The sequence below is a fragment of the Camelus bactrianus genome, chromosome 9 (genome assembly GCF_048773025.1).
Source record: "Camelus bactrianus isolate YW-2024 breed Bactrian camel chromosome 9, ASM4877302v1, whole genome shotgun sequence".
Classification (NCBI taxonomy): domain Eukaryota; kingdom Metazoa; phylum Chordata; class Mammalia; order Artiodactyla; family Camelidae; genus Camelus; species Camelus bactrianus.
In genome coordinates this window covers 56,083,376-56,108,683 of record NC_133547.1, presented here as the reverse complement: position 1 = coordinate 56,108,683, position 25,308 = coordinate 56,083,376, and the positions used below count along the sequence as shown (strand labels likewise).

The 25,308-nt window shown below is 43.7% G+C and overlaps 2 protein-coding genes across 11 annotated transcripts in view; both read right to left on the bottom strand.

Annotated features, from left to right (window-relative positions):
* ADAT1 (adenosine deaminase tRNA specific 1) overlaps nt 1-9,733 on the bottom strand; it is a 34,780-nt gene extending 25,047 nt beyond the window's left edge. For 4 of the 9 annotated variants that reach the window (XM_074370402.1, XM_074370407.1, XM_074370406.1 and 1 more), the window contains exons 1-6: nt 9,661-9,733; nt 6,897-7,087; nt 6,520-6,588; nt 5,497-5,551; nt 4,906-5,036; nt 1,594-2,197 (exon numbers count right to left, since the gene is read on the bottom strand). In XM_074370402.1, the coding sequence (XP_074226503.1) occupies nt 1,594-2,197; nt 4,906-5,036; nt 5,497-5,551; nt 6,520-6,588; nt 6,897-7,065 (1,028 nt within the window). In that variant the 5' untranslated portion in view covers nt 7,066-7,087; nt 9,661-9,733. The other 5 variants (XM_074370404.1, XM_074370403.1, XM_074370405.1 and 2 more) reach the window with 5 other exon arrangements.
* Nucleotides 9,734-11,621: 1,888 nt separating this feature from the next.
* KARS1 (lysyl-tRNA synthetase 1) lies at nt 11,622-25,297 on the bottom strand. Of its 2 annotated transcripts, XM_010967364.3 has the most exons (15): nt 25,142-25,281; nt 22,684-22,863; nt 20,673-20,832; nt 19,556-19,721; nt 18,191-18,284; nt 17,644-17,830; nt 17,433-17,558; nt 16,156-16,275; nt 14,949-15,111; nt 14,668-14,841; nt 14,427-14,512; nt 14,023-14,108; nt 13,229-13,355; nt 12,446-12,589; nt 11,622-11,902 (listed from the first exon to the last, which is right to left on the bottom strand). In XM_010967364.3, exons 2-15 carry the CDS (start codon nt 22,827-22,829, stop codon nt 11,804-11,806), a joined length of 1,878 nt encoding a protein of 625 aa, XP_010965666.1. In that variant the 5' UTR covers nt 22,830-22,863; nt 25,142-25,281; the 3' UTR covers nt 11,622-11,803. The 2 variants fall into 2 exon arrangements, with proteins under 2 accessions (XP_010965666.1, XP_010965674.1); XM_010967372.3 differs by lacking the exon at nt 22,684-22,863 and having other exon boundaries at nt 25,142-25,297.
* Between the last annotated feature and the right edge of the window lie 11 nt (nt 25,298-25,308).

Sequence of the window (25,308 nt, the reverse complement as noted above, 5' to 3'; positions counted from 1 at the left end):
ATATCAACCTTATGTTTGGAGGAAGAACCCTTGTATCACTCTGAAGTGACAGCTAGGAACTGAGTCACCACTCCTCAAGGACTTCAGTAACATCAAACTCCATTCCAGATGTTGGCTTTGAAAGATTTGAAAACCGTAAGCAGAAATATTAACCTGTTGGCATCTGCTTCCTAGTGAATCCTTCAAACAAGCCAGAAACCAAGATGATCCTTTAATATAAAAGCTTTATTTTTTTTCCTCTCTTGAATATTTCACCCAAACTAGATGCCAACATGAAGTAGGTCTACAACTGAACAGACAGCAACTTAAAGTCTCAGAATCAAGAAAACATAGAAAACATCTTGGGTACAGAGCCTAGGGTTGCCTTTTCCCCCCTTAAGTTCTTTATTGGTATACAGTTTATATAACATAAAATTCACCCATTTAAAGTGCATAATTCATTTTTTTTAGTAGAGTCAGAGAATTGTGCAACGATCACCACAATCCACATTTACAACATTTTCGTCACCCCAATAAGAAATGCTGCCCATGTTGGCAGTCACTTCCCATCCCCTCTCCAGCCCCTGGCACCCATGAATCTACTTTCTGTCTCTATGGATTTGCCTATTTTGTACAATTCACTTCATGAAATCACACAAAACGTAGCTTATTTCACTGAGCATAGGTTTTTCAGGGTTTATCCGTGTTGTGACAGGTATCAGCACTCCATTCCTTCTTGTGGCTGAGTAATATTCCACTGCATGGATCTGCCACATTTTGTTTATTAGTTAGCCAGGTGGTGGACATTTGGGTTGTTTCACTCTGGGGCTATCATGACTAATGCTGCTATGAACATCCCTGTAAAGGTTTTATGTGGATGTATGTCTTTGTTTCTCCCAGGCATGTACCTGGCAGTAGAATCAATGGGTCATATCCTGGGGCTGCTTCCCAGAGTTGGCCTCAGGGTGGTACATTTGACAAAGACTCACAGCTTTCCCCAGCCACGACTCCATCCTGCCCTCAGTTACTACAGCATTAATCAGGTTTGGCTGCCCTTCTTCAGGGAGACCTCACTTGAGTGGTCATCTTTGTCTTCTATCTTTTTAAAAATTAACACTAATGATTGAGAGTTTTTAAACATTATGATAGCAATATAGGTACAGTGCATAAAAATTAGAAAACAGAAAGAAAAAAACACCACCCATAATATCATTATCATATTAATACCTTGGTGTATATCTTCGAAGCTACAATTTTGTTTTCTACTTGTGTATATACTTTAAGACCAAAATGAACTCTATTTATCTTCTAAATTGCTCTCTAAACACTATGAGCATCTTCCCATGTTAAATATTCATCAGTATTTGTTGTAACAAAAGCCACAATCTATTGCTGGCCATTTCAGTGGTTTCCTTTTGTTTTGTTTTGTTTTTCAATGAGAACACACAATGTTAAATGTTTGAGCACTTTCTTCATTATTTCCTCAGGACAAATCCTAACTCTTTGTACATCTGTATGTATGTATGTATGTATGTCCAAGGCTCTTTGAACAAACTCTCAGACTGCTTCTCTGAAACACTATTCCAGCTGAGCCCTCCCTCCCTGCCCTCCTACCTCCCAGTCAGTGCTCTCTGCATGGCCTCCTGGCTGTACGGGCACTTCCCAATGACCACAGCTGACAGGTAGACGGGCTCTTCTAGGAAGTGCATCAACAGTGCCCCCTGGCATCCCAGGACGTTCCACCGTGCCAACTTGTCACTGCAGGACATGGAGCAAGTTCTGTCTCCCCGGCCTGGCTTCACTCGGAGCAGCCCCACCTGGTGATACGCAGCACCAGGCTTCCCTGAGTCTCCAGCTTCTCCCGGCACACACTTGGCTCCAGTTCTATAAACGTCTACCACTTTGGCACCACCGGGGGCCATTCCAGTAACAGTAGCCAGTTCCTCTGCAGTGAGATTAGAGCTGTTGACTTTTGGTGGGTTTGAGTCACCTTCCTGATTGCCAAAACTCCGATGGTGAGCCACACAGTCAGAAGTCCCGGGCTCAAGGCTTATCTTTTTGATCACAGGACTATCCGGATCTTCACATTTCCTTTTACCTTCAGGAGCTTCTAGGTCACCACTGGCTTCTATTGATGGGTTATTAGCCCAATCTCTACTGACAGGACAGCAAGGCTGATCTTCAAACTCAAGCATTGGAATGATGGAGGCATCCCCACCTGCAGGAGAAGAAATCCCTTAAACCAGTGGTTCTCAGTGAGGTCCCCAGACCAGCTACATCACAGTCCCTTTAGGAACTTGTTAGAAATGCAAATTCTTGGAAACCACAGTAGACCTGGTGAATCAGAAACTCTGGAGGTGGTACCCAGCAGTCTGTTTTAACAAGCTGTCTAGATGATTCTAATGCAAGTTCAAGTTTGAGAACCACTGCCTTAAACAAAGCTTAATTCTATTCTCCCAAATGAGTAAGAACACTTGACCAAACTTCCCTAATAAGACTCCTCTGGGGCTCTTGCTGAAGACCCCATCCAAGACCCAGTTAGTTAGAATTTCTCAGGGGGAGGAGTCTTGAAAATGGAATAGTTTAACAAAGATCCCAGGTGATTCTTATCACAAGAAGTTTTGGAAACACTAATTTAGACCAGGGTGTCTCAACCTCCACACTGACATTCTGGGCCAGATAATTCTTTGCCCGGGGGCTGTCATGTATATTACAGGATGGTTAGCAGCCTCCTTGATCTCTACCCTCTACATATCAATAGCACCCCTGAGTCTGACCATCAAAAATGTCTGCAGATGTTGCCAAATGTCCCCTGGGCAGCAAAACTGTCCTCAGTTGAGAACCCCTGGTTTAGAATGAGCACTGTTTCCCAATCGCATTTTGTGGAATATTATCCCATAAGATGCCATGGGAAACAAAAGTGGACGGTTGATTTCACGGTTAAATAAGTTTGGCAAATAATGCTTACCATTTCCCCATCTTGGCGATTTATGTGCATATCCTCACAGTAAAGACTGACGTTTCTCCCTGCTGGTTTAGAGATTTCTGACCTACTTTGTGTTTACAGAGAATCAAAGAAAACCAGAGGTCAGTAAAAATCACAGCATCCCCTTGAAAAGGGAGCTACTCCTTCAGACTCTAACCTAATGTGTGGTGATTTCTACAGTGTGTAAATTATACATCTGTGGTCTATATAACCTAAGAGTGGGAAAGGCAAGAAAGACAGAAGTGGAAGTATTGCCAGAAAGGCTGGCTGGCAGGCTTCCAGAGACCTCACAAGGTGACAGTGACTTTGGAGAATTCACCAGGGCCTACCTCCCACACTAAAGATTTGGAGACTTGATCTTGAAAGATGCCTGAACTCAAGAGGCTGACGCATGCAGATATAACTCACAAGTAAGAGTCTGAAGTAGCTAACCCAGGCACCAACTTATCAATTAGTAATGGGGAATAAATGCCAAGGGAGCTAGGATAGTCACATTCTCTAGGTAGCATTCTTTCTTCCTGCAGACAAACCAGGGGTGGACATCACACTGTAAATATCACCCATGACTCGGAGTTAGATCATTGGTCCCAGATTTTGATTTCCCAGACCAGTAAAATTTCCAGATTTTAAGATCAATATAGCATTGTTAACTTTTTATTCTATCAAGCAACATCTTTAAAAATTCTAATTACCATTATTTTAAAAAACTGTATAGACTTCATAACCTTTAAATGGAAGAAATTAGCTTTTTGAAAAACTCACCGGATAGTCCTGCTTCTTTTCATCTGGCCATGGACCAGCCTATGGGCCACTGATTGATGTAGTTTGACTAAGCGGTCAGGCCAGCTGTGATGCCCAGATATATCTCTCTCCCCAAGAAGGCTACACCTGCCACTGAGGTCAGCCAGGCCCCAGCTACTCAAAGTGTGGTCCATAGGCAACATGTGGGAACTGGTTAGAAGTGCTCTACCCTTAGAGCTACTGAATTTGAATCTGCCTTTTAACAAGATTCTTGGGTGATTCACATACATATTACAGTTTGAGAAGCACTGAGTCAGGAAACATCCTTTGGTCCTTGGGTGCCCTGGTCCAAGAACACTTCTAAGAATAGAGTATGAATGAGCCCTGTCTCCTTCTGTATGTCATTTTTTCTGCTCTTTGTAAGCTGTATTCTATTTTTGATTTATGATCTTCAGTGATTGTCTCTTAAGAGTGATCACCTATCTGCTCTAATTGCGTGTGTTAGTTTTAAAGTTTAATCCTCAGGGGACAATCTTACATCCTTATTTCAAAGTTTTTAGGGTGAGGAAATTTTATGACCATGCTTGAGTTGTTGTCTACAAAGTGTAGAAATTATTCTCCATTTTCAAGACATAAAAACAAAGAACAGAAATGAGCCTCTAGGCCAGGTCTGGTCTTCTTGCCTAATGCAACCACAGCACCTGAACATCCCCTTACAATCCATCAAAATTTACCTAAACTAATCACGACCGTCTGCATTTCCTAAAACACTGAAGGGTAAGTAAGGGACTAGTCTTATTCACTGCTACATACCTAGTATGTCATACCTGCCTGACAAGTAGTAGAAAATACCTATTTAATGAATGAACAAGTGAAGTGAGTTCTGGGATAAATTATTATAGTACTCAGGGCTTTGGATTTCTAAGCCCTATTGTTGATTTCAGGCCTTGTGGGATTTCAGCTTTAAACTTCCCAATCCTGATCGGGAACTGAGAACTGAATAGTATGAGTGAAGCTCTCCCCATGTTTCCTTGGTAGAGAAGCGACTAGGCACACTGGGCTGTTCACAAAAAGGCACTATCACTGGTTGTAGCTACATTTCTGCCAAAGTGTTTTTTTTTGAGAAACATATCTGTGGATAAGACAACAATAAGGAAGCAGACAATGTAACATGAATCCAAAGGCTTGAATTTACTTACATGGTGTATGGCTGGAGAAAAACACAAACAAGAGGTCTGGTCTGAGTTTCCACAGTCCTCTCTGAGTTCCTGGGACAAATATGCTATCCTCCTTCAGGGTGGCAGCCAAGCGAAGCTGATGGAGAAGGTACCTAATAGGGTGCAGGATGTTATCAGAACAACAAACCAATCTCTGTGGTAAAGGGAAAGACTGGCTAGGTGATTACTAAGAGATAAAGAGATACTGCAGACCAATGGGACTGGAAGCGATTTGGAATTATGAGAATGATCTAGACCAGTGATTCTCAAAATGTGGTCCTTGAACTAGTAGTATCAGCATCAGCTGGAATTTATTAGAAATGCAACTTCTCAGGCTTCTCCCAGACCTGCTGAATCAGAACCTCTGGGGGTGGGCCCAGCAATCTGGGTTTTAACAAAGTCTCTAGGTGATTCCGATGCACACTCAAGCATGAGAACCACTGTCTAGACCAGTGCTATTCAAAGTGTAGTTCAGAGGCTGACATAATCAGCATTACCTGGGAGCTTGTTAGAAATGCAAATTCTGGGGCTCCCACCCAGGCTAAATCAGACTCTTTGAGAATGTGGCTTTACCTTTGGAAACTCCTTCTGGCAATGACCTCAGCATGGCTGTCATTGAGGATGTCTCCTGTGGCAGAGACAGGACACTAGTGAAGACATAGGGAACCTGGAGAGGCCCTGGTTCCTAGAAGCAGAACACAGCAGTTTCCCCAGCACCCAGGATGGCCATGTAGCCCTGGACACCTCTGCTAGTAAATATCACAATAATTAATGGCCAAGCATTTACAGCAGGATTTCCTCAACTCAGCACTACTGACATTAGAGGCTGGAAAATTCTTTGTTGTTGGGAGTCTGTCCTGTGTGATGCAGGAAGTTTAGTAGCATTCCTGGCCTCTACTCACCAAGTCCAGTAGCATACTCCCCTCTCCCTAGTTTTGACAAACCAAAAATATCTCCAGACATTGCCTGTCTCCTGGGGAGGGGGGGTGGAAAAAAAAAAAAATCTCTGCTAGCTGAGAACTCCTGATTTATAGGGAAATCTTTATCTGAAGGACAAAGTTCCAGATCTTTCATATCCTGGTACCATGCCTGTGCTTATGGTGATGCAATTCCATTGAATTCAATCAGTAGTGGTCCTGGAACAGTCTCCTCATATTCAGGAGACAAGGCTAGGAGAATGAGGGAAGCAAGCTGGAGGAGGAATTCATTTGCAGATCCAGAAGGTGAAGATGCCAGAGCTCTAAGGGATTTCCATATTCCTTCTGGTACCAAAATCTCCATTTAATTCAGGATTGCTTTCTGGGGCTTCAGATCTGATGTGGAATAGCTAAGCCCAGGGACCTTATGGTTGGAGCATGAAAATACTGGCCAACTTTCAACCCACTCAGAAAGATGTTCCTGGCACGGCTTTTGCTTCCAGAGCTTATTTCCATTCTTTAAATGAGTTCTGTCCTTCCACCTGGAGCAACAGCCAGTGGGAACTCAAAGGTCAGCCACCTCAGGAATATGGCCCCTTTGCTCTGAAAGGAACAGGTAACATGGACGCCGGTTTCCAAAGCTCCCTAACAGGCCCTGTTTCGACCCCACCAGGCTTACCGCTCTTCCTCATTTTGGACTGGCCTATGCATTTAGTTCCTGTTCCCATTGAAACAACTTCTTTTGTCACTGAGGGGGAAAAACAAACCATTAAGTGAGGTCTCAGAATCCGAATGGTCCCTAGTCCTCAGGCTTAATAACTCTGCACATTCCTTCAGAAGGTTGACCCAAACTGAGGCCCGCGGTTTCTGCACGGCCGTCTCCCGCCACCAGAAGTATGGCTGCGCTATTTGGCAGTGAGCAGCAGAACATGCCCAACATTGCGGCTCACCCCTCCATCCCCCTACCCTGCCTGCCTCCCCAGTCCCTGCACAGCCCTGTGTAATTCTACCATCCGTGACAGGGAGACGGTGCTGTCCAGGGAGAAGAGGCCTCACCTTGCACTCCACCATCAGGGAAGTCGCAGGCCTGGCTAGCTGCAGGTTGTATCTTCACCACGGATGCGAGCAACGTCCACTCGCGGTTGGCCTCAGGCTTCCCTTGCTTGGGGAGCCTGCTCCCATAGTGCTCGTAACACAGCCGCGCAATCTCATCCGCGGTCCACATGGTGCGAGCTGGGGCTGAGACCCTGATCAAAACCCACAACCATGAGAAGGGCAGAAAGGAGAACTGATGCAAGATGCTACAACTCGGCACTGGTGCTTCAAGAGGCTTTCGAACGCAGCCCAAGCACGTTTATACTGAGGTTTCTCTGCTTGGAACTCTATGGGTCATCTTCTAATACTTCTCTGCCCTCTTTTCACCTTTAATGAAAGATCAAAGAAGTCTTAAATCTCATAACCCCAGAAGACACCCTATTTCTTCAAGCTGCTCTTAAAAAAATAAACAGTTGGATATTTAATACTGGTTCATTTTAGTGAATCTGAACTTAACTACTCAAAATGAAAGCATATGAGAGGGAAGTATCCTTGCTACTCCAATTTTCATTTGGAAATAGCAAGTAAATGCTGCAGACCTCAGCTTACTTGGGGCAGACCCTCCCCATACAAGGTTTATCTTTCTGGGGAAAAGGTTCTTCTTTTCTATGCTCTTTTTCAGATGTTTTGTTTTTCTCTTCTTTCCTTCACAGTTGATTGGTTCTTCACTTCCTTCTAGTAAATCTCCACTGATGCTCCCATCAAGAAGGCAACATTTTAGTTTTTCCTATGATATTTTATGATGCAGAGGGGAAGTGACAGAGCCTAGAGTTTTCTCACCAGTCAAGTGTTCTCCTCAGAGTGAGGGTTTTGGAGTTACCCTTCCTAGATTCTAATCCTGGTTTTTGTTATATATTAACCGTGCATTATTGGATAGATCACTTCACCTCTCTGTGTCTGTTTTTTCATCTGTTAAAACAGAGGCAGTAGTATTTAATCCACTGGCGTTAACGTAAGGCTTAAACAATATTTATAAAAAGCAACTGGTACAATGTTAAGCATAATTAATGTCAACTGAGATTAATATTACAAAAAAAGAACATTTGATTTTCCTGACTGATTTGCTTTGAGCTCTTTGGCAGGTAGTGGAAATGCAATGGAGATGTAAAAACCATGAATAAGAAACCATTAAGCGGATCAGACCTGAAAGAGGCGTAGGCTACTTTGCTAGAAACTCTCCCACTCTTGACTCTAACCATGCTCACTCAATGACCTCATTTGGATGCAAATGTATGAAAAGCTTCTTAGTAGAAAATGAGATCATATGGTGATGCACAAAGCCAAGCATGTTAAAAAAAGAAAAAAAGGATCTATTGAGCCCCAATGTATATAGTAGACAACTGATTTTTCTACAGTGAGCCCCTTGCATTGTGTTAAATTAATTAAGCAAGGTCATCAGATTGATGAGTCTCTAATGCTGTGGTGGCCTACTTAAACAAACCAAGATCTCAGCATGTAGATGCCTCAAGGTTACAAAATCAAAACCGAAAAGGACAACCAACCACAACCAGCTAGGATTCAAGCTATAGCCAATCAAGTAATTTCCTTTCTTGCTTCTGCACTTTCTCTACATCAGTCTTTACCCTGGCTCCAGTCTGCAGAGGGTTCCTAACTACTGCTTTGGTACTGCCTGACTGGAATTGATTTCTGCTCAAATTCTTAAAAACTTGAATATGCCTCAGTTTATCATTTAACAGTTCTGATGTGCGGGCCTGTTATTTCAATAAATGGTCATGGTAAAGCAGACCATAGTGATTTAAACAGAAATCTGGCAGGAACTGACATAAACTGCGACTTTAAAGTCAGAGAACCAGCTTAAGTCTTTCATCTTCTGGAGCAAAAGAAAGCATGGGAGAATCCAGAATTCGTTTGGAAGGGATTTCCCTCTCATTTCTTGGGGCTGTGGGAATCACAAAGCATTATGCTTTAAGGCAGATACTTTGGCACCAAACTGAAATTAAACCAGAGGCACATATCACAAACCGTAATAGCCAAGGAAGACAGAGCTTGCCAGAAGAAACGCTGACTCTACGATGAAGCAGTTCAAAACTGTATCATCGCTTCATTCACCGAGTTGAGTCTGGATGAGCGTGCCCAGCAGCTGAATATTTTGCTACACTGGATACACTAAAATTCAAATCCACTCTCTCCTAGATCTTGAATAACTTCTTCGTATGAAACAATAGTTCAGTTTAACAAGCATCTCTTTGCCCACAAGACCGCATATTTTAACAATTGCGAAAAGCTCAAGAACCCACTTCCTTAAAAAAAAAAAAAAAAAAAAGTTAAGGCAGATCAGCTGCCAGGCGAGAAAAGGCTTTAGCAGGGTTGGAAGGGAAGCCTACTTCCCTTTGGACCCCTTCTCAGCACCCTCCAGGGGCCCGAGATGGGGCCTATTCGGCCGGTTATGGGAGACTCCAACCCCGCGAAGTAGACACAACGTGCTCGCGCGTCCCTTTGAATTATCTGGGATGATGCCGAGAGGCCACGCGCTCGCCCGCAGCAGGAGCTCTCCGCGCAGGGGATGTTGGCATTTCCATGAAAGCAACAGTATTTTCCCACGGAATGCGCGGCAGGGAAGGCACGGCCCTCACATTCTCTTCTCACACAGAAAAGGCTCGGGAGAGTCAGACCGAAGGCATCTCACCTAGGAGGCCCAAGGCCCCGCTCAAGCGAGCGCCCTCCGCCCCGCGACCCCACCCTTTCACCAACACTTTCCTCCCACCTCCAAGAAGCGCGCCCTCAACAGGAGCGAGGAGAGCCCGCGCGGCGTAGCGGACATGACGTCACAAAGAGACGACTCTCCCAGGCCCCGCCCCCAGGGTCAAGCAGTGCACGCTGGTCCTTGCAGTCCTTCGGTGGGCGGGCCCAGGAGTCTTGGTGCTAGTGCTCAGAGTCCAGCGACTTCCCGTGCTGTGCTTAGGTACCGGTGAAATGGGATCAGGGAAGCTGACTACCCGGTAAGGTAGATTCAAATAGAATGATGTGTCGAGCCAAACTGTGAGCGTAGAACTGGTTAAGGAGGTAGTGAGGACTTTAAAATCCTATTTTCCTTCCAGCTTTCATCCTGTTTGCCATTTTTCTTGCCATACCCCACAGACTAGTTGTCTGCTTCTGCTTCAGTTTCTATTCCCAGCCTCAAGGCCAGACAGATGGCTTCTGCCTCCAGCCTCCTACCAAACAGCTCTTTAGTAACCTCATTAATCCTTGTTTGCCTTTTCCAGGGGTCCACACTGACACTAGTGTTGCCTTAAAGTCCAGTCTCTTATCCTGACCCTACACCCTCTCCCTTGGTGATGATTGTGTTCATTTTAGTTGACACCACCTTGCTGAAGGATGTGAGTTCTGAAGTGTTTCTTCTGAAATACCACCTGGTCATCTCACCACTGCTGCCAAGTGCTCTTGGGGCTGATGCTTCAATAGCAGCAAGGAGTGATGTGCTCAGCACTCCCTGAAGTAGTTCCCAGTTAGGTCGTTCCGTGTGCTTAGATCATTTTACCAGCTGTGGAAGTAGAAACCTGCTCTGTGAAACTAGACTGGCACCATTCAAACCAAGACGCTAGCAGGTTTTGCTGAGGTGCAAAAGCCAAGTCCTTTGTTGTGTGACTCGCTGGAAAAAAGGTTCCCCCAGCTGCCTCCTGGTGTCAGGGGCTCCATCGTAACAGGCCCTCAGCCATTCCCTTGTCACCTTCTTATCCGATAAATTGAGCTGAAAATAACAAGAATACTCTAGACTCACACTATTCAACATCCTTACTAGTCCCACCCGATGTCTAAAAGGCATGCCAAATTTAATACGTCCAAAACCATACACTCAACCTTCCTTTTCCAACCTGCACTTTCTCAGTTTTTTCCATCTCAAGTCAACGCCAACTCTTACTTTTCAGTTGTTCAGGCCCCAACCTTGAAATCGATTCTTGTTCTCACACCCCACATCCCATTGGCAGATCCCGCTGACTTCAGGAACACAGACAAAGCCCAGTGGTTTGTAAACATCACCATCGTTTTACACCACCCAAGGCTAAGTTGTCCCCTCTCCGCAGCCCACGTGTCTCCCTTTCACTCTTGCCCTCCATTTGCTAACTAGAACAATCTTTGAAAATCACTACTTGAAACCTTCCAATGGCTTCACATCTCAAAACCTCTGCCTGGCTTACAGGTTCCTGCAAGACCTGGCCCCTCAGTGACCTTTACTAACTCCTGTCCAGCCATACCAGATCCCTTTGCTGTTCCTCAAAATGTAGCCCTCTAGTCTGGATCACGTCACGCTCTTCCACTCAGATCTCCATGTCTGTCCTGATCTCTACTTAAATGTCAACTAGAAGAGATCTTCCTTGACCACATATTTAAAGTAGCACCACCTCCATCCACCTCTTTTTAATAGCACCTTTGACCCCTTACCTTGCTCTATTTTTCTTCTTAGTATGCATCACTACCAGAAATAATATGGATGTTTAGTTGCCCCCACCCCAACACTACCCCACCCCTAAAGAGTTTAAGTTCCATGAAAGTAGGAACTTTACTGTTGTTCACTGCTGCGGCCCTAACCCCTTACAATAATGGCTGGCACAGAGCAGAAATTAATATAAATTTGTTAAATGAACAGAGTGGTATAATGCTAAACATTCATTAGGCAGCTGTCTGAGAAAAAAGATGACATTCCAAAAGTAAGTGATAAGACAGGAGTAGAGACAAATGGTTTATTTAGTAACAAGAAGTAAAAAGGAATTCTTAATTCCTCTTCTCTCTTCTTATGGCTGAACTGAACTGTGATAGTCACATAGCAATACACACAGGAATCCTCTCACAGTCCTTGATCTTTTGCAGAAACACAAAGATGCTGGAGTCACAGGACTTGCAATTGTTTTCTAGACAGAAGTGCCGGGTGCTGTGCTTTCCGATGTATCAGTAGTCGGGACATTCTCTTTCTTGTCTTCAGGTTTCATGGCAGGAAACAGAAGCACTTCCTACAGAAAACACAACGCATTCTGAAGCTAAGGAACACTCTCTGTCTCCCATCTATTCACCCATTCCTTTCACCTCTGGTGGTTATTTTTACCACCGAAATCTGGAGACCTGCATTCTTTTATTTCAATTCAGTCCCTCTCAGATACAGAGGAGGGCAAAGAACAAATGCACAGCACTGCCTGGGGCACGACATCAAAGAAGGAATAAACACAGAGTCTTCAAATATGACTTCTTCATCTATAACCATGGGATAGCAACTGCTTTCACACATCACAGGCTGACTTAAGGTAAATGAGATAATGCGCGTAGAGGGCCTAGCACATTCCCTGGATCCTCAAGAAATGCTGAACAAGTAGAATTTCTTCTGCCTCAGGCAAAAACCCCTCAAATCCTGTGAGGTCAGATGCTCTGACCCTCCGCCTGTGGAGACATATGTAACTCCTCTGCCTGCCCTCCCTCCTAGCCCAAAGCCCTTTCTTTATGCTCCAGGCCCACCAGGCTGTGCCTCCAACACAGCGCACTCCTCCCTGGCTGCCATGTACCTTGATGTTATTGGAGTCCGTGAGAAACATGGCAACGCGGTCGATGCCCATGCCCCAGCCACCTGTGGGGGGCAGCCCGTACTCTAGGGCGGTGCAGAAGGTTTCATCTATGAACATGGCCTCATCATCCCCGGCAGCTTTGGCCTAGAAGAGGAGAGAAGCACACAACAATGTTCCAGGGTGTGCCCTCTGTGTCTGAGTGAGCGAGTTAAAATGTTCAGAGGGATTACCATTCCAGGGATGCTCTGGACACCCAGCACTTGCCAGGAATTGGTTTCCCAGTAACTCCAGGATGGAGTCTTTTCTTTCAAAGACCTGGAGGTCAGGACTGATGAACTCTACCTCAGAATACATGCAAATTTCTCTGCAAAATGAAAACACTTCCACTGCCTGGGGCTCTGGGAGTCCAGTGAAATTGATTTCCAGACTCTGATGACAGTCTTTTTCCCACGTACTGGGACTTCCCATCAGTGGCAGAGCTAGTGCAAGCTGCCTGTGGGCACTGTCTTCTTGTCCCCACGCCACTTCAATAAATGTACCATCTAAGAAAAATTGCTTAATACATCAAGACAAGTGCCACACTCCCCACGCCTAAGCTCTGTTTATGAAGAAATTCCAGGGCCAAAACTAGTCAAGTTTTCCATCTTGAAATGTGATTCCCTCCAGTGAAGCCTGTAACTCTCATCTTTCATTTCTGCTGAGGTCACCAAGAGTTGCACAAGACTCAGACCAGGGTTAAGGCTGCTGTTTTCTGGTGAGTGGGCACACACTCTCCTGCTTTACCTTGGCCTGTTCTTCAAAAAGCTGCCGCTGTCGCATGGGGTCATTCAGCTCAGTGTAGGCATTGCATATTTCCTTTTTCATGACAAATAGCTCAAAGCGTTCAGTCAGACCTTCTTTAGAGCGGTGCCTGGGGACAGGAGACCAAAGGGGAGGCTGAAGAGGCAGGTTCACTAAGAACATCTGGTTATGAACACAAGAATTCCTGAATTCTGGTTGACTCAAACGTGTTACTGATTGTGATCTGAAGCCTGCACGCATTCTTGGCACCCAATCATTTGGTTCAATAGTGAGGAGAGTTAAAGACAAGGAAGCTTTCATTACCTTCACAAGAGGCCTGTGTGGTAGACTGGTACAATGAACCATACCTACTGGATTCAGGCCCTTCTGTAGTCCCTGCCACTCTGACTCTGGGCTGCCCATAAGACTTGCTCTGGCCAATGGGACATTGGCAGAGGTGGCAGAAGCTTGATAGGTATTTGCACACCAGGGTTTATTCTTTTGGAATGCTTCCTCATGGAACCCAGCCACTCTGAAAGGAAGCCCTGGCTATGCTGCCAGAGAGCCCACATGAAGAGGCTCGGGAGGCCCAGATCCCGTGTGGAGGAGAAGCAAGATGCCCTGGCAGAGTTCCCAGTTGAAAAAAGCCACTTGAGTTACCCTAGCCAACACCACAGAGAGCAGAAAGACTACCCAATGAACCCACAACACACTGAGAAGTAATTGCTGTTTTATGCCACTAAGTTCTGAGGTTATTATGCAGCAATAGGGAAGGGAAACACCAGGCTTTATCTTACCATTTGGCCAGAGGGCTCATTATCTGCGGGTGATCACAGATGAATGTAGGATTGATGCACGTGACTTCCAAGAACTCTCCGACAAGCTTAAGGAAAAAGCAAAGTAGAGCTAGAGATCCCTTCTAAATGGCATTTTGATGGTCTCAGTCTTGGTGAAAGAGGACTCGGCTCCTACCTACACCTGATACCAGAGGGGTTTATCCTAAGCTTCTCAATGGTGGGTAAGGATTAACTGACGTAACCTACACAACTATTTGGCACAGAGCTTAGAACAGCAGGAATTCAAAACTTGTTCTTTCTCTGTTTTGAGCTGTCTTGTGAAGCTGCAGAAGTTCAGTCTCACAGTGGCATTTGCCTGCATGGGGAGCAGGGACATGAGCACTGGAGGAGGGGAGGCCTTTTACCTTATCAAGGAGCCTGGCTGTAGTCCGAGGTGGAGGACATTCAACAGCTTTTGCTACACAGATATCATCAAGAATTTTACGAGTTTCTGTAATACAAATGTACAAGTTAAGACAAAAGACATCACACTACCCCATTAAAAAGTATATAAGTAGAACAGCATGGGAAATTCTAGCCCTGACCTAACTAATTCAGAGCTGAACAGGAAGGAGGGCCCAACAGCAGAAGAGTGCATCACTTTACCTTCAGTTTCAAAGAGGTTAGTTTCTGGCAGCTTCATGTCCAGGGCTTTCTCAAGCTCTTCTACCATGCTGATTTTCCGGAAGGGTGGGGTAAAGTCAATCTCACATGCTTGGCCCTCTGGGCCATCTGGATGGTAGGTGACTTTGTAACTGCCTGTAATGTGCTTCACCATCCCTGGGAAAGAAATTTGCCATTTAAAGAGCACCAACAGGAAGTCCAATTAAAGCAGCACACCAGCCCTTCATACACGTGTGAAAGACAAAGGCAGCAGGAAGGGTCACCTGAAATCATCTTCTCCGTGATTTCCATGAGATCATGATAGTCTGCATAGGCCATGTAGAATTCACAGGTGGTGAATTCGGGATTGTGGGTCAGATCAATTCCTTCATTCCGGAACTGGCGTCCAATTTCATAAACCCGGTCAATGCCACCAACCACCAGCATCTAATAACAACACATGACCATGGACATGGCAGCTAATCTTGTCTGACTGGCTTGGGAAAGTTCCTGTCTACAAAAGCTGTAACTTGGCTTTCACAGCTCAAGGCCTGCTTTCAGGTCTCTACCCAAATGCTGCATGCGCTACTCTCTATAGGCCTTTGTGGACAGTCATCATTCAGTCTGGCTGCCCAGGATCACTGAAAACCCTTCCTTTGTCTGGAGTGTCCCCATCTTGTGAGTGTGAGCTTCTCTAAGAAAGAAGCCTCTTTTGGGATTAGGATGTTGGCATGTGACTCAAGTTCCTCATCAACCAGACACATCTGTGAGACTTCAGCATGGAAATAGGACGTGGGTAGTGCAGAGAACTCCTTCTGGTGAACAGAGTCAGAGATATCTAGCTTTTAGAGGTAGTAACCGCCAAGGTCCTAATGGCAATGACCTGTGCCTAGTGCCAGGATTATGAGCTGTGAACTGTTGAGTGGAAAAGTACTGGGTTCTCCACGGCAACAGCTCAGTGATATGATTCAGAATCATTCCTAGCTGTATGGTCTCCAAGCCTGATTCTCTGATCCTCCTGGAAATTGTGAGCTTCCTTATGTATTTGAACACATTTTTCTTTTGCGTAAATACTAGTTTTTACAGGTTCTGCTGGCAGCTAAGAATCCTGAATGACAGTTTTTGCCATTTCTTCTGCTAATTTGAAGATATCTCCATCTTCCAGACAGAGTTCAACTCTTTCTTCTACAAAAGACTAAAATCAGATTTAATCCAAGGAGGATTATAAATTTAAAAGTGCTATGGGAACCAGAGTAGGTCAGGAGGATCTGTGCACCTAGGAAGGACAATCCCTTTGCCTCTGGCCTGTACTGCTCTACTAATCTTGTAGAGAAATTCTTGAAATTTAACACACAAAAGCCTGACAAATTAGAATACTCTCCTGGTTGTTAAATCCTCACTGTTCCTCTTATTCCTGACTGCACTTGTCTAGCCAATGGTTTCCCAGCCTTCTGCTTCCCTAAAGACACAGGGCACCTTCTTACTGATTACCTTATGGTAGAGTTCTGGGGCAATTCGCATATATAAGTTCATGTCCAGCTCATTGTGGTAGGTGATAAAAGGCTTGGCCACAGCTCCCCCAGGGATGATGTTCATCATGGGAGTTTCAATCTAAAAGCAGAAAAATTTAGTCATCAGACAGAGGTCTTTAAATCAGAGGCCTTGGGGACAGCTCTTGCTTCACATGTGATGAGTGTCTCTGACTCTGCTGTAGTCCCTAAGTAAAAGTTGAGTTCAACAGTAATGTGCAGGTGCTTGACAAAAAACAGAGATGGCTTGATTTTCTAGAATAGTCTCTTTTTATTAATCCCAAAAACCATTAACGTAGTACTGTAACCTTTCATAAGCTGTAAGTGGGAGTTCAAATGGGTGCAGCCTTTATTGAGTTCAATTTGCAGTATTTTACTAAAAACGTAACTGTTTATATCCTTTGACTTATTCCACTTCTAGAAATCCATCCTACAGAAACACCTGCACAGGTGCACAGAGACGTTCACTGCAACATTATAGAAGAAAATCAGAAACTTCAATTGTTAATAGGGGAAATAAGTTACGCAGCATTAAAGAGGAATATACATGAATACACACACACACACACGCACGCATGCACAGGGCTCCAGAATATATCTGGGGAAGCAGGGAGAGAAAGCAGGTACATTACAATAAATAAGATGTGACTTCCTTTATGTTTAAAGCAAAAAATAAAAACCTTCCAGAACATTTACATGTGAAATGCACCTGCAACATGCACAGGTGTGTACGTATATATGCAGAATAAATGGCATGGAAAGATACATATTGAAATTCAAGTTTGGGGAGGGAAGTTAGTTGGAAAAACTGGGATTTTCAGTTTTGCTTCTGTTTATTTCTTTATTGTTTGAATTTATTTTACAGTAACATGGGCTCACCTTTCTCATACCATTACAAATATTAAATAGCTTCACTCTAAAAATTATCCTAAACAATTATTTTAAACAAATAAAATTAAAAAAAAAGATTTTAATGCTACAAAACAAGATGAGTCAATAATACATTGAATGTGGCATTTGTTAGCATGTGGATGGCCCTATGCTTTGTCCATTATCTTGGAAGTCAGTCCTACCTTCCTAATCAGGGCACTGAATAAACAAGGTGAAACAAAGACAAAGGCAAGAAAGGGGACTTTTCATTGAGCACGAAGGATACTGACACAGGATATGCCCTGGAGAAGGGAAGGGAAGTGAGCACAGCAAGGCAGCTCATTATGTCTGGTAAGAACTTTGAATCACCTCCAGAAATCCCAGCTCGTCCAAGAAACTTCTTATATATGTGATGATCTTAGAGCGGATGATAAATTTCTGCCTCACAAAGTCATTCAGGATCAAGTCCAAGTATCTCTGACGATATCGTGTTTCCTAAATCAGAAGTAACAGACAGAAATCACTGATGCGCCTGATTCAATGGATGATAAACCAGAGCGAGGAAGCACTGAGAACTTACCTTGTCTTTGAGGCCAAAGTGAAGATGAGGTAACATGTGCAAGCACGGAGACAGCAGTGTGATCTCATAGGGAATGATGCTCAGTTCGCCCTTTTTGGTTTTCCCAGGATTTCCCTGAACGCCAATTATGTCTCCCCGGCGCAGTTTGTTATTGATACGAATAAATTCTTCTTCTGACTTATAATTCCTGAGTGAAAAGAAAATACAAATCAATACACAATATCCCAAATTAAAAGTGACCACTGGTTTATGCTGGAACCCTCACTAAACTGTTAATAGCTAGTCAATGTGAGCCCAAGAAGAATCTAAGATTCAAGGTCAATTCTTAAAAAGTATTTTATTTTTAACTGCTACACAATCTGAGAGCAGTCATTACTCTCTAAGTGACCAGATGGCCTTTTTAGTCTCTTTTCAGCCTTACCAAACCATATGCCATTTCCTCTAACTTTAAATTTCAACAGAAAAAGAAAACCACATGGGCCTTTGTTCCCAATTGTGCTGTGCTGGGCCAACCTAGGAAGGCCTGTAACTGGGTATCTCGATATACCTGGAATTGGCCATGACTTGCAACTTGACCCCCTCTCCTCGAAGGTCATAGAAGATGAGCTTTCCCCCAGAAGCTCTTTTGGCATGGATCCTACCTAGAGAAAGAAAAGCAAGAGGGAGCTCAGTTAAGCTGGAAAAGCTATCTGAACCAAGCTCCTTTTAACGTTCAGAAAAACTAATCTCACATAAAAATGTAACAACATAAAACTAGGGCAACCAAACACCAAAGTTACTAAATAAAACAAAAGAGAGAATAAGGAGGATAACATCTCCCTGGAAAATGCAAACACTCAAGACACGCTCAGAACCAAAATTCCATTTCACAATGAGCTGAAAGACATTAAGAAAATGACACAGAATGTGAAAGAACACAAATCAGAATTAGAAAAACTAAGAAATGAGGTGAACTGTGAAAAAAGTGGAAATAAAGTAAAAAATCATCTCAGAAATGAAGCTTAAACTAGAAGGAAATAAAAGTGAATAAACACAACAAATGACACCTTAAGAAAAAGTGGAAAGGAGGATAAAATTTAAAAATCAAAGTATAAAGAAAGATAAAAAGGATTTGAGAGTGACAAATACTGAGAAGCAAAGATACGACATATAGAAAGTCCCAAAAGTAAACCTAAGCAATAAATGATACAAAAAATTATATTCAAGAAAAAATTCCTAAAGTAAAAGACTTCAAGATACATATTTAATGGGCACACTGTGTACCCAAGAATACTAATCCAGAATAACTAACATCAAGACATATTTTAGTAAAATCACTGGACTTTAAAGAAAAATATATTTTTTGGCCATTTAAGTATTGGCAGTTCTCTCTAGGTGGTGGGATTATGGGTAATTGTTTCTCTATGCCTCTTTGAACATTTCAACATTGTAAATTTTCTACAATTAATAGTCTTATTATTTTGGGGGAGTAGGGGTACAAATGAAAGACAGGATTTATTTTTTTCTTTTAAAATTAAGGAGAAAATCCTACAGAGATTAAACTCCAAAATAAGCTTTCCAGAAATATAGTCTAGTGTAAAGCAGTCTCAGGACACAGACTAGAATTTTTAGGAGCTCAAGGCCATGGCTCCCACTGATGAAGGGAAGTCTTCATAAAGAATACGAGCAAGTAGCAGCATCAGGCCAGGAGTCTCCCACAGAGAAAGCCCCTTTCTCTGTAGCATCACCATTGGAATGTGACCTCATGCCTCAGGGCTGCTTTAGTTTCTGAACAGACATACTGGCACCATCCCTAGTAAAGTAGCCTCAGACCCAGGCTAGTTGAGAGCAAGACCACCTCAGATCTTCCTTTGTGCAACTGGAGAGACCTGCCTCTGTGGGATCTCAGTAAACTTCCAGGGAGTCTTCCTACCTGCCACCTTTAAGGTGATGTCAGTCAGGTGGTCCCCAGGCTGCAGGTGACTGTATTCTTGGATGAAGTGAGTGAGTGAGATGTCTACGTGGAATTTGTGTGGGTATGGGTCTTCCCCATTAACCTTCATTTGTTGGACTGCTTGGCTACGGATCTTGTAGTATTGCTGTTAGAAAAAAAAAAAGTTTTTGAGAAGTTGAACTTGATCAGACCAGTGATCCACCTAGCAGGGCACTGTGTTTTGCCTTAGAGGGGCCCCCAAACACTAAGGTTTCTTTAACCAAGCCCTCTGCACCCTTGAAATCACAGGATTGTATATGGAATAAGATTTGCACTTAAAAAATATGCAGGGTGGCCAGATCCATAGCTGGAAGTGAAGGCCAGAATTCCAAAATGCAAGCTTCAACAAAAAGAAAAATCAGACTTCTTCCTAAAATAGTAAGTTTAATTGGTAGAGGTGGCTCTGGCTACTACTTTTTGGACGCATCTGCATGGTGAGTCACTTATCTTTCTACTTTCCTACCCCTGGCCATGCACCAGACTTTTCTCCAGGACAGGCCCATAGGCATGGGGGGTGTGAAAAGGGAATATTCCATAGCAGGGGTCAGCAAACATTTTCTGATGCAACTACTCAACTCTACCATGTGAAAGCAGCCTTAGACATATATAAACAAACGGGCATGGCTGTGTTTCAATACAATTTTATTTATAAAACCAGAGAGGGGGGATGGGACGTGGTGGTGGATTTGGCCTGTGGGCCATAGTTTGCCAATCTCTGGTATAAAGTAAACCCTAGCCCCTCTTTAGGGAGATGTTTTCTCTGGGGCTGCTACAAGGCCGAGCTACCTCCAAGGAAGATTAATCAGTCACCCGGAAGTGCTGGATTCTCCCAAATGTCTGCAAATATTAAGAAAAATGCACAGGGCCTGTGCCTTTACCCCGATGGAGTGGTGGGGGGCCATCTCAATTTGTAGTGACCCAGGGCCCGATGCCTGTTCCAGCTCCTATTTATCTCCTTAGTCACTGTCCCTCCTACCGACTGGTCCCAAGGAATTTGCCATAAGCCTCATCCAAAGCTTCCCTGTGCCCAGTCAGGGCAGTGGTACAGAGGACTCACATTAGGGTCTAGGCTCTCCTCGTCCGTACCCACACCATTGTCAGCAGTGTGGCTGGTGGCAGCAGCAGTGGCCTGGCTTAGCTGTTTCTCACTGAGCTCCTTCTGCTTGGCCTCCTTCTCTGCTATTTTCTTCTCAGCTTTCAGGCGTCTCTTTAGCTCACTGTTGGGAAGATAAACATGTTCAATGTGACAGGTGCCTGAAGAGTCCTCTATGTTCTGCCCCACAGCCACTTATCAAATATGAACAGCCTGAGGGAAATGCTCTTGCCCAGTTCTATGCCCCCAGTTAGTCTCTTAGTCACTAAACTCTATAGTATAAGAGACAGGGGAAAGGTAAGATTAGAATAATCTTTCTCAGTCTCTTTTTTCCAGTCTGAGGTCCTCGGCATTAGATCCCAACTAAAAATCAAGATACAACAGGACAAAGAAAACCTTACATGTTAGTTGATACACAGAATAGGAAAAAGGGTTTCCAGAAAATCAGCAAGATAGGCTTTTCTCAAGCTAATTAGGCTCATGACCCCCCTTGAGGTCAGGGACTGAATCTTAGTTGTCTGGTATCCTCTGCAGAATACGAAGTTCCTAGAACATCAGATCTGATGTGTGATAAGGCAAAATCTCTAGCAGCTCTGCCTGTCACTTCCCTCCTCTTCGGTTGTGGGTTAGTGTGGGGTGGGGTGAGGGAGATGTGGCTCTTCAGAGTCCGAGAAGACACTCCACTGACAAGCTCTGAGCATCGATCAACGCATTGGCAATGGCCCTCAGCATTGCCTCACTCTCCCCAGTGGAGCCTTATTTTGTCAACAAATGGGGTAGAAAAGCGTACAAAACAGCACAGCGTAGGGGATGATATACCACCTTAAGAGTTAGCCTGCCTGGAGCTAAATTCCAGCACACCTCCCTACCCATTATGTGACCTTGGGCAAGTGACTTAATTTCTCCCTCTCGGTAAAATAATAAGCACTCCCCTCCCCAAATGTTACTGTGAAGATTGAGATGATAAGCATGTAAATGTGAGCTATTCTAGAGATCCTTCACTATCTGAACCCTTCACTCTCTGCCTCCAAGACAGAAACCTTACAGATTTGGATAAATTTCTGGTCAAATCTCTCACAATGCAAACTCTTGATTCTTGTCTTGTCACTGAGACTCAAACACTGAAGCAATTTGTACAACTTAAGTTTAAATAATTTGAAATCTTGCTATCTGAACCCAGAAGCCAAAGAGACTTGGGTAGAGAACAATAGATAGCCTCATTTTTCAAACAGAATTGATCATTCTTTCAAACCACCAATGAAACATGGCAAATGATCCTTAGTCAGGTTTGCATATTGTCTGGCTTCAGGGCACATTCTTAATTATCTATGAAATTAGAATAATTCAATTAAAAAAACTTAATTGGAGATTTGAAATGATCATCTTTTAAGAAAGAAAACTGACTCCAAGGACCTCAAAGTAGGGGGTCTCTGTCTGCATATAACCTGTTTTGTAGCTGTTGTGAAGCCACCTTTCCAGAATAGTGTGCTAGGCCTACTGTGCTGTAATTCAGTCAGCGGGCATCTAAGGTTCTTCCCAGTGTTAACATAATAAACCTGTTTTCCATTCAACTAGATATTGCTCTTTAAATCAAATCAACCATAAGAATAATTCAAAAAAGGTACCAGGGGTAAGAACTAGAAACCAAATTAATCTCAGGGATAAAAAAATTCCAGAAAGACAGGGAAGGGAAAATAGAAAATAACTTGCATTAATTATTTCATAATTTATTCATAGAGGGTTTTGTTTTCAGCACTGTTCTAGAATAAGACCCAAAAGTCATCTCAAGGATCTATGGGGTGAGAATTTGAATTTATTAATTAGAAAATGAGAAGGGACTATTGGTTTTGGTAGGTAGCAGGGCTGTTTCCTTAGCAACGAGTCCAAAGACTTAGCCAGAGGCTTAACAGAAAAGAAACTAAGCAAGGGAAGGATTTTTGCTCCCAGAGCAATAAAGAAGGTAATAAGCACCAACCTTCTTTTATCAGAAAGTGGCTTGTCCTTGTGAATCGCTGTGAAAGGAGCAAGTTGACGCAGGCGCAGCTCCCTCTGCCCCCACTGTGCCCAGGAGGTTTGGTGCAGGGACCCCCTAACAAGCCTTATAGCAGCTTGCGTCAACATGGCAGAACACCCTGGAACTACCGATTACCACCACCTACCAGGAAACACAGAGATGTGGTGTCAGATGGACAGATAGTACACATACTCCCAACCAGCACTCCTACTCTTATGGTTTGGGTGCGGGAGAGGGGGAGGTCACAAAACCTTTCAGCGTCCCATTTTACATAGGACCCTCTCAACTGACAGCAGTCCTCAAACACTCACTGAGCTGTAACTGTAACTTACAATGTTCTCAGTCCTGGCTATGGTAAAAAGGTGCATATCCAGGGTCAGAAGTTAACAGCAAGTCAATCTATGGTTCATAGGTAGAAATGATCACAATATTCTAGAAAATGGGAGACAGGGCATGAGGCAGCGAATCTGAAGCCTCTTATATGTGGTTTCTCTCTTGGAGATGAAATATCTGGCCAAAGAAGGCAAATGGGAAGCATGTAAAATGTCACTATCAACAGCAAATTCTAGATGAAGCTAAAAACAAACCACACAAAAGCAACCGAGTCAAGGACAAGACTTGTTTGGGGTTCTAGGAACAAGGAGGAAAGAATTTCAGAAAGAGTCTTAGGCTACATTACAATTATACATTAACACTGGAAGGCAACAATGACAGGGACCATGTTCTTTACTGCATTAAAATAAATTTGGCCTTTCATTTGCGAGTGAGTTGCCTGGCAGGCAGCCCATCTGTTTTTAAAGTTGGAGAGAATAACTGGCATAAGATGGTGCTCACTAAAGATTCAGACCAAGGAAGTTCCAAGAACAATTAAGAAATAGAAGGAAATAGTAACCATAAAAAATTATTTTAGTCTATATAGTTACTAGAGAAATGAACATCAACAGCAGATTCTCATACACATGAGGAGCTATGGTGCAGTCAGTATAGAGTATGAATTGTGGAATTATAGACTGGATTTTAGATATCTACTCCCGAGCTTTGGATCAGTGATGGACCAAACTTTAGGCATACACATTTCAGCAATGCATTTAATCACCAGAGTCTCAGTCTATTAAATTGAAAAACGGACATTAACACTTCCCTTGTGAGGTTATTATCGAGATTAGACAAAATCCGTATAGTTTTAGCATAGGGCCCAACACAAAAAAGCTGCTTTAAAAAGTGGTTGCTGTAATTAATCTAAGAAAAATCAGCAGAAAGGAATTGGTCAGTTTCCTCAATTTACCCTAAAATCATACCCTCAACTGGAGACTCTGCATAGGAGGCATATGTGGTTTACAACCCTAACACTCAATCACTGATGTAGCAGATCAAAGTTCAATCTTCCCAAAGGTGTAAGTCCAACGCCAGGTTCCAAACTTGTATAGAGATCCATGAGACATTCTCTGAAGAACAATGTATTAGGGTGCTATCAAACCATAAATTTAGATATTTCCTTTCCCATTTTCCTAAAATATGAAGCATAAACTCAGACACACAAAAGGAAACATCAATTTTTATTAGCTAAGTGCAATTCCATCAGGATTCCAGAAGAACTGAGTGAGCCCTAATGCACTAAAGCAGCCATTACATGCAATAAACTAACTTCTCTCCTATGCCTCTGGAACGGTATTACATTTATGTCCTATCCTTGGAAGTACTGAGGAAACAGTCGCTCAAATCACTGCCTATATTCTATGACGAACTGCGGTGACAAGGAGTGTAATACTTAAAGAATATAAGATACAGTTAGCGAAAGGGCGGCTAATTTTGATTTTATATTTACCTTCATACTCCAAGGATTTGGGGTTATCAAGGAAAGATACATCCAGCAGTGCTAAGTGCAGCCTGGTGTACCCAGCTGAGTAAGACAGTCCCTACTGCTAGACAATGGTGACTGGACTCCATACTCACAAGTCCTTCGACTAACCCATATGAATAAGTGCAAGGCACAGTTTTAGAACGGACCCCTCTAGTACAAAAGGGTCAGAAAGGCCTTGATGAGGCCAAGGGAAATGTGAAGGTCTTTCTGAAAAGCTAGGGTATTTAACTTTTCTCCAACTTCTTTACCTGGGCGTGGCTCAATAATAAAGCATTTCTCGGAGGAAAGGAGTAAATTTCCCTTTTCTCTGTCACCGCCCAGTTCTCCGCATTCTCTTACTCCAAGAGTACTACAGGGAGGAAGGACTCAGCCGGCGCGGGTGCACCCGGGCATCCTGGGAAGTAGTTTCAGGGCGTAGCGGCTACGTCCCAGCGTGTCCGTACCCACGAGAACCAGCAGGAAGGTCCCAGGCACAGCCGCCTTGGCCAGAGCCTCGAAGCGCTTCCTAGTCCAGTCTCTCCGACAGCAAAGGTTTTAATGATCCGCAGCGACACTTACTTTTTGCTCAGTTTCGGCTCGCCGCCGTCTACTTTAACTTCAGCCGCCTGCACTGCTGCCATCTTCCCAGAGGGCTGGACCTAAAGAGGATAAGGGTCGCAAAGCTATTTCCGGGTCACGCTCTGAAGCCCCGCCTCTTCCTGGGGGCGGGCACTTTTCGCGCGCAG

Bases quoted from the DNA above. Each gene is read 5' to 3' on its own strand.
- KARS1 (XM_010967364.3), bottom strand. From the start codon at position 22,829: ATGTTGACGCAAGCTGCTATAAGGCTTGTTAGGGGGTCCCTGCACCAA. The intron at 17,831-18,190 runs GTATATCGAGAT...CTTTTCACTCAG, and splicing joins CAAGTCATGGCCAATTCCAG to GAATTATAAGTCAGAAGAAG. The intron at 11,903-12,445 runs GTACATGGCAGC...TGTTTTCTGTAG, and splicing joins CGGACTCCAATAACATCAAG to GAAGTGCTTCTGTTTCCTGC.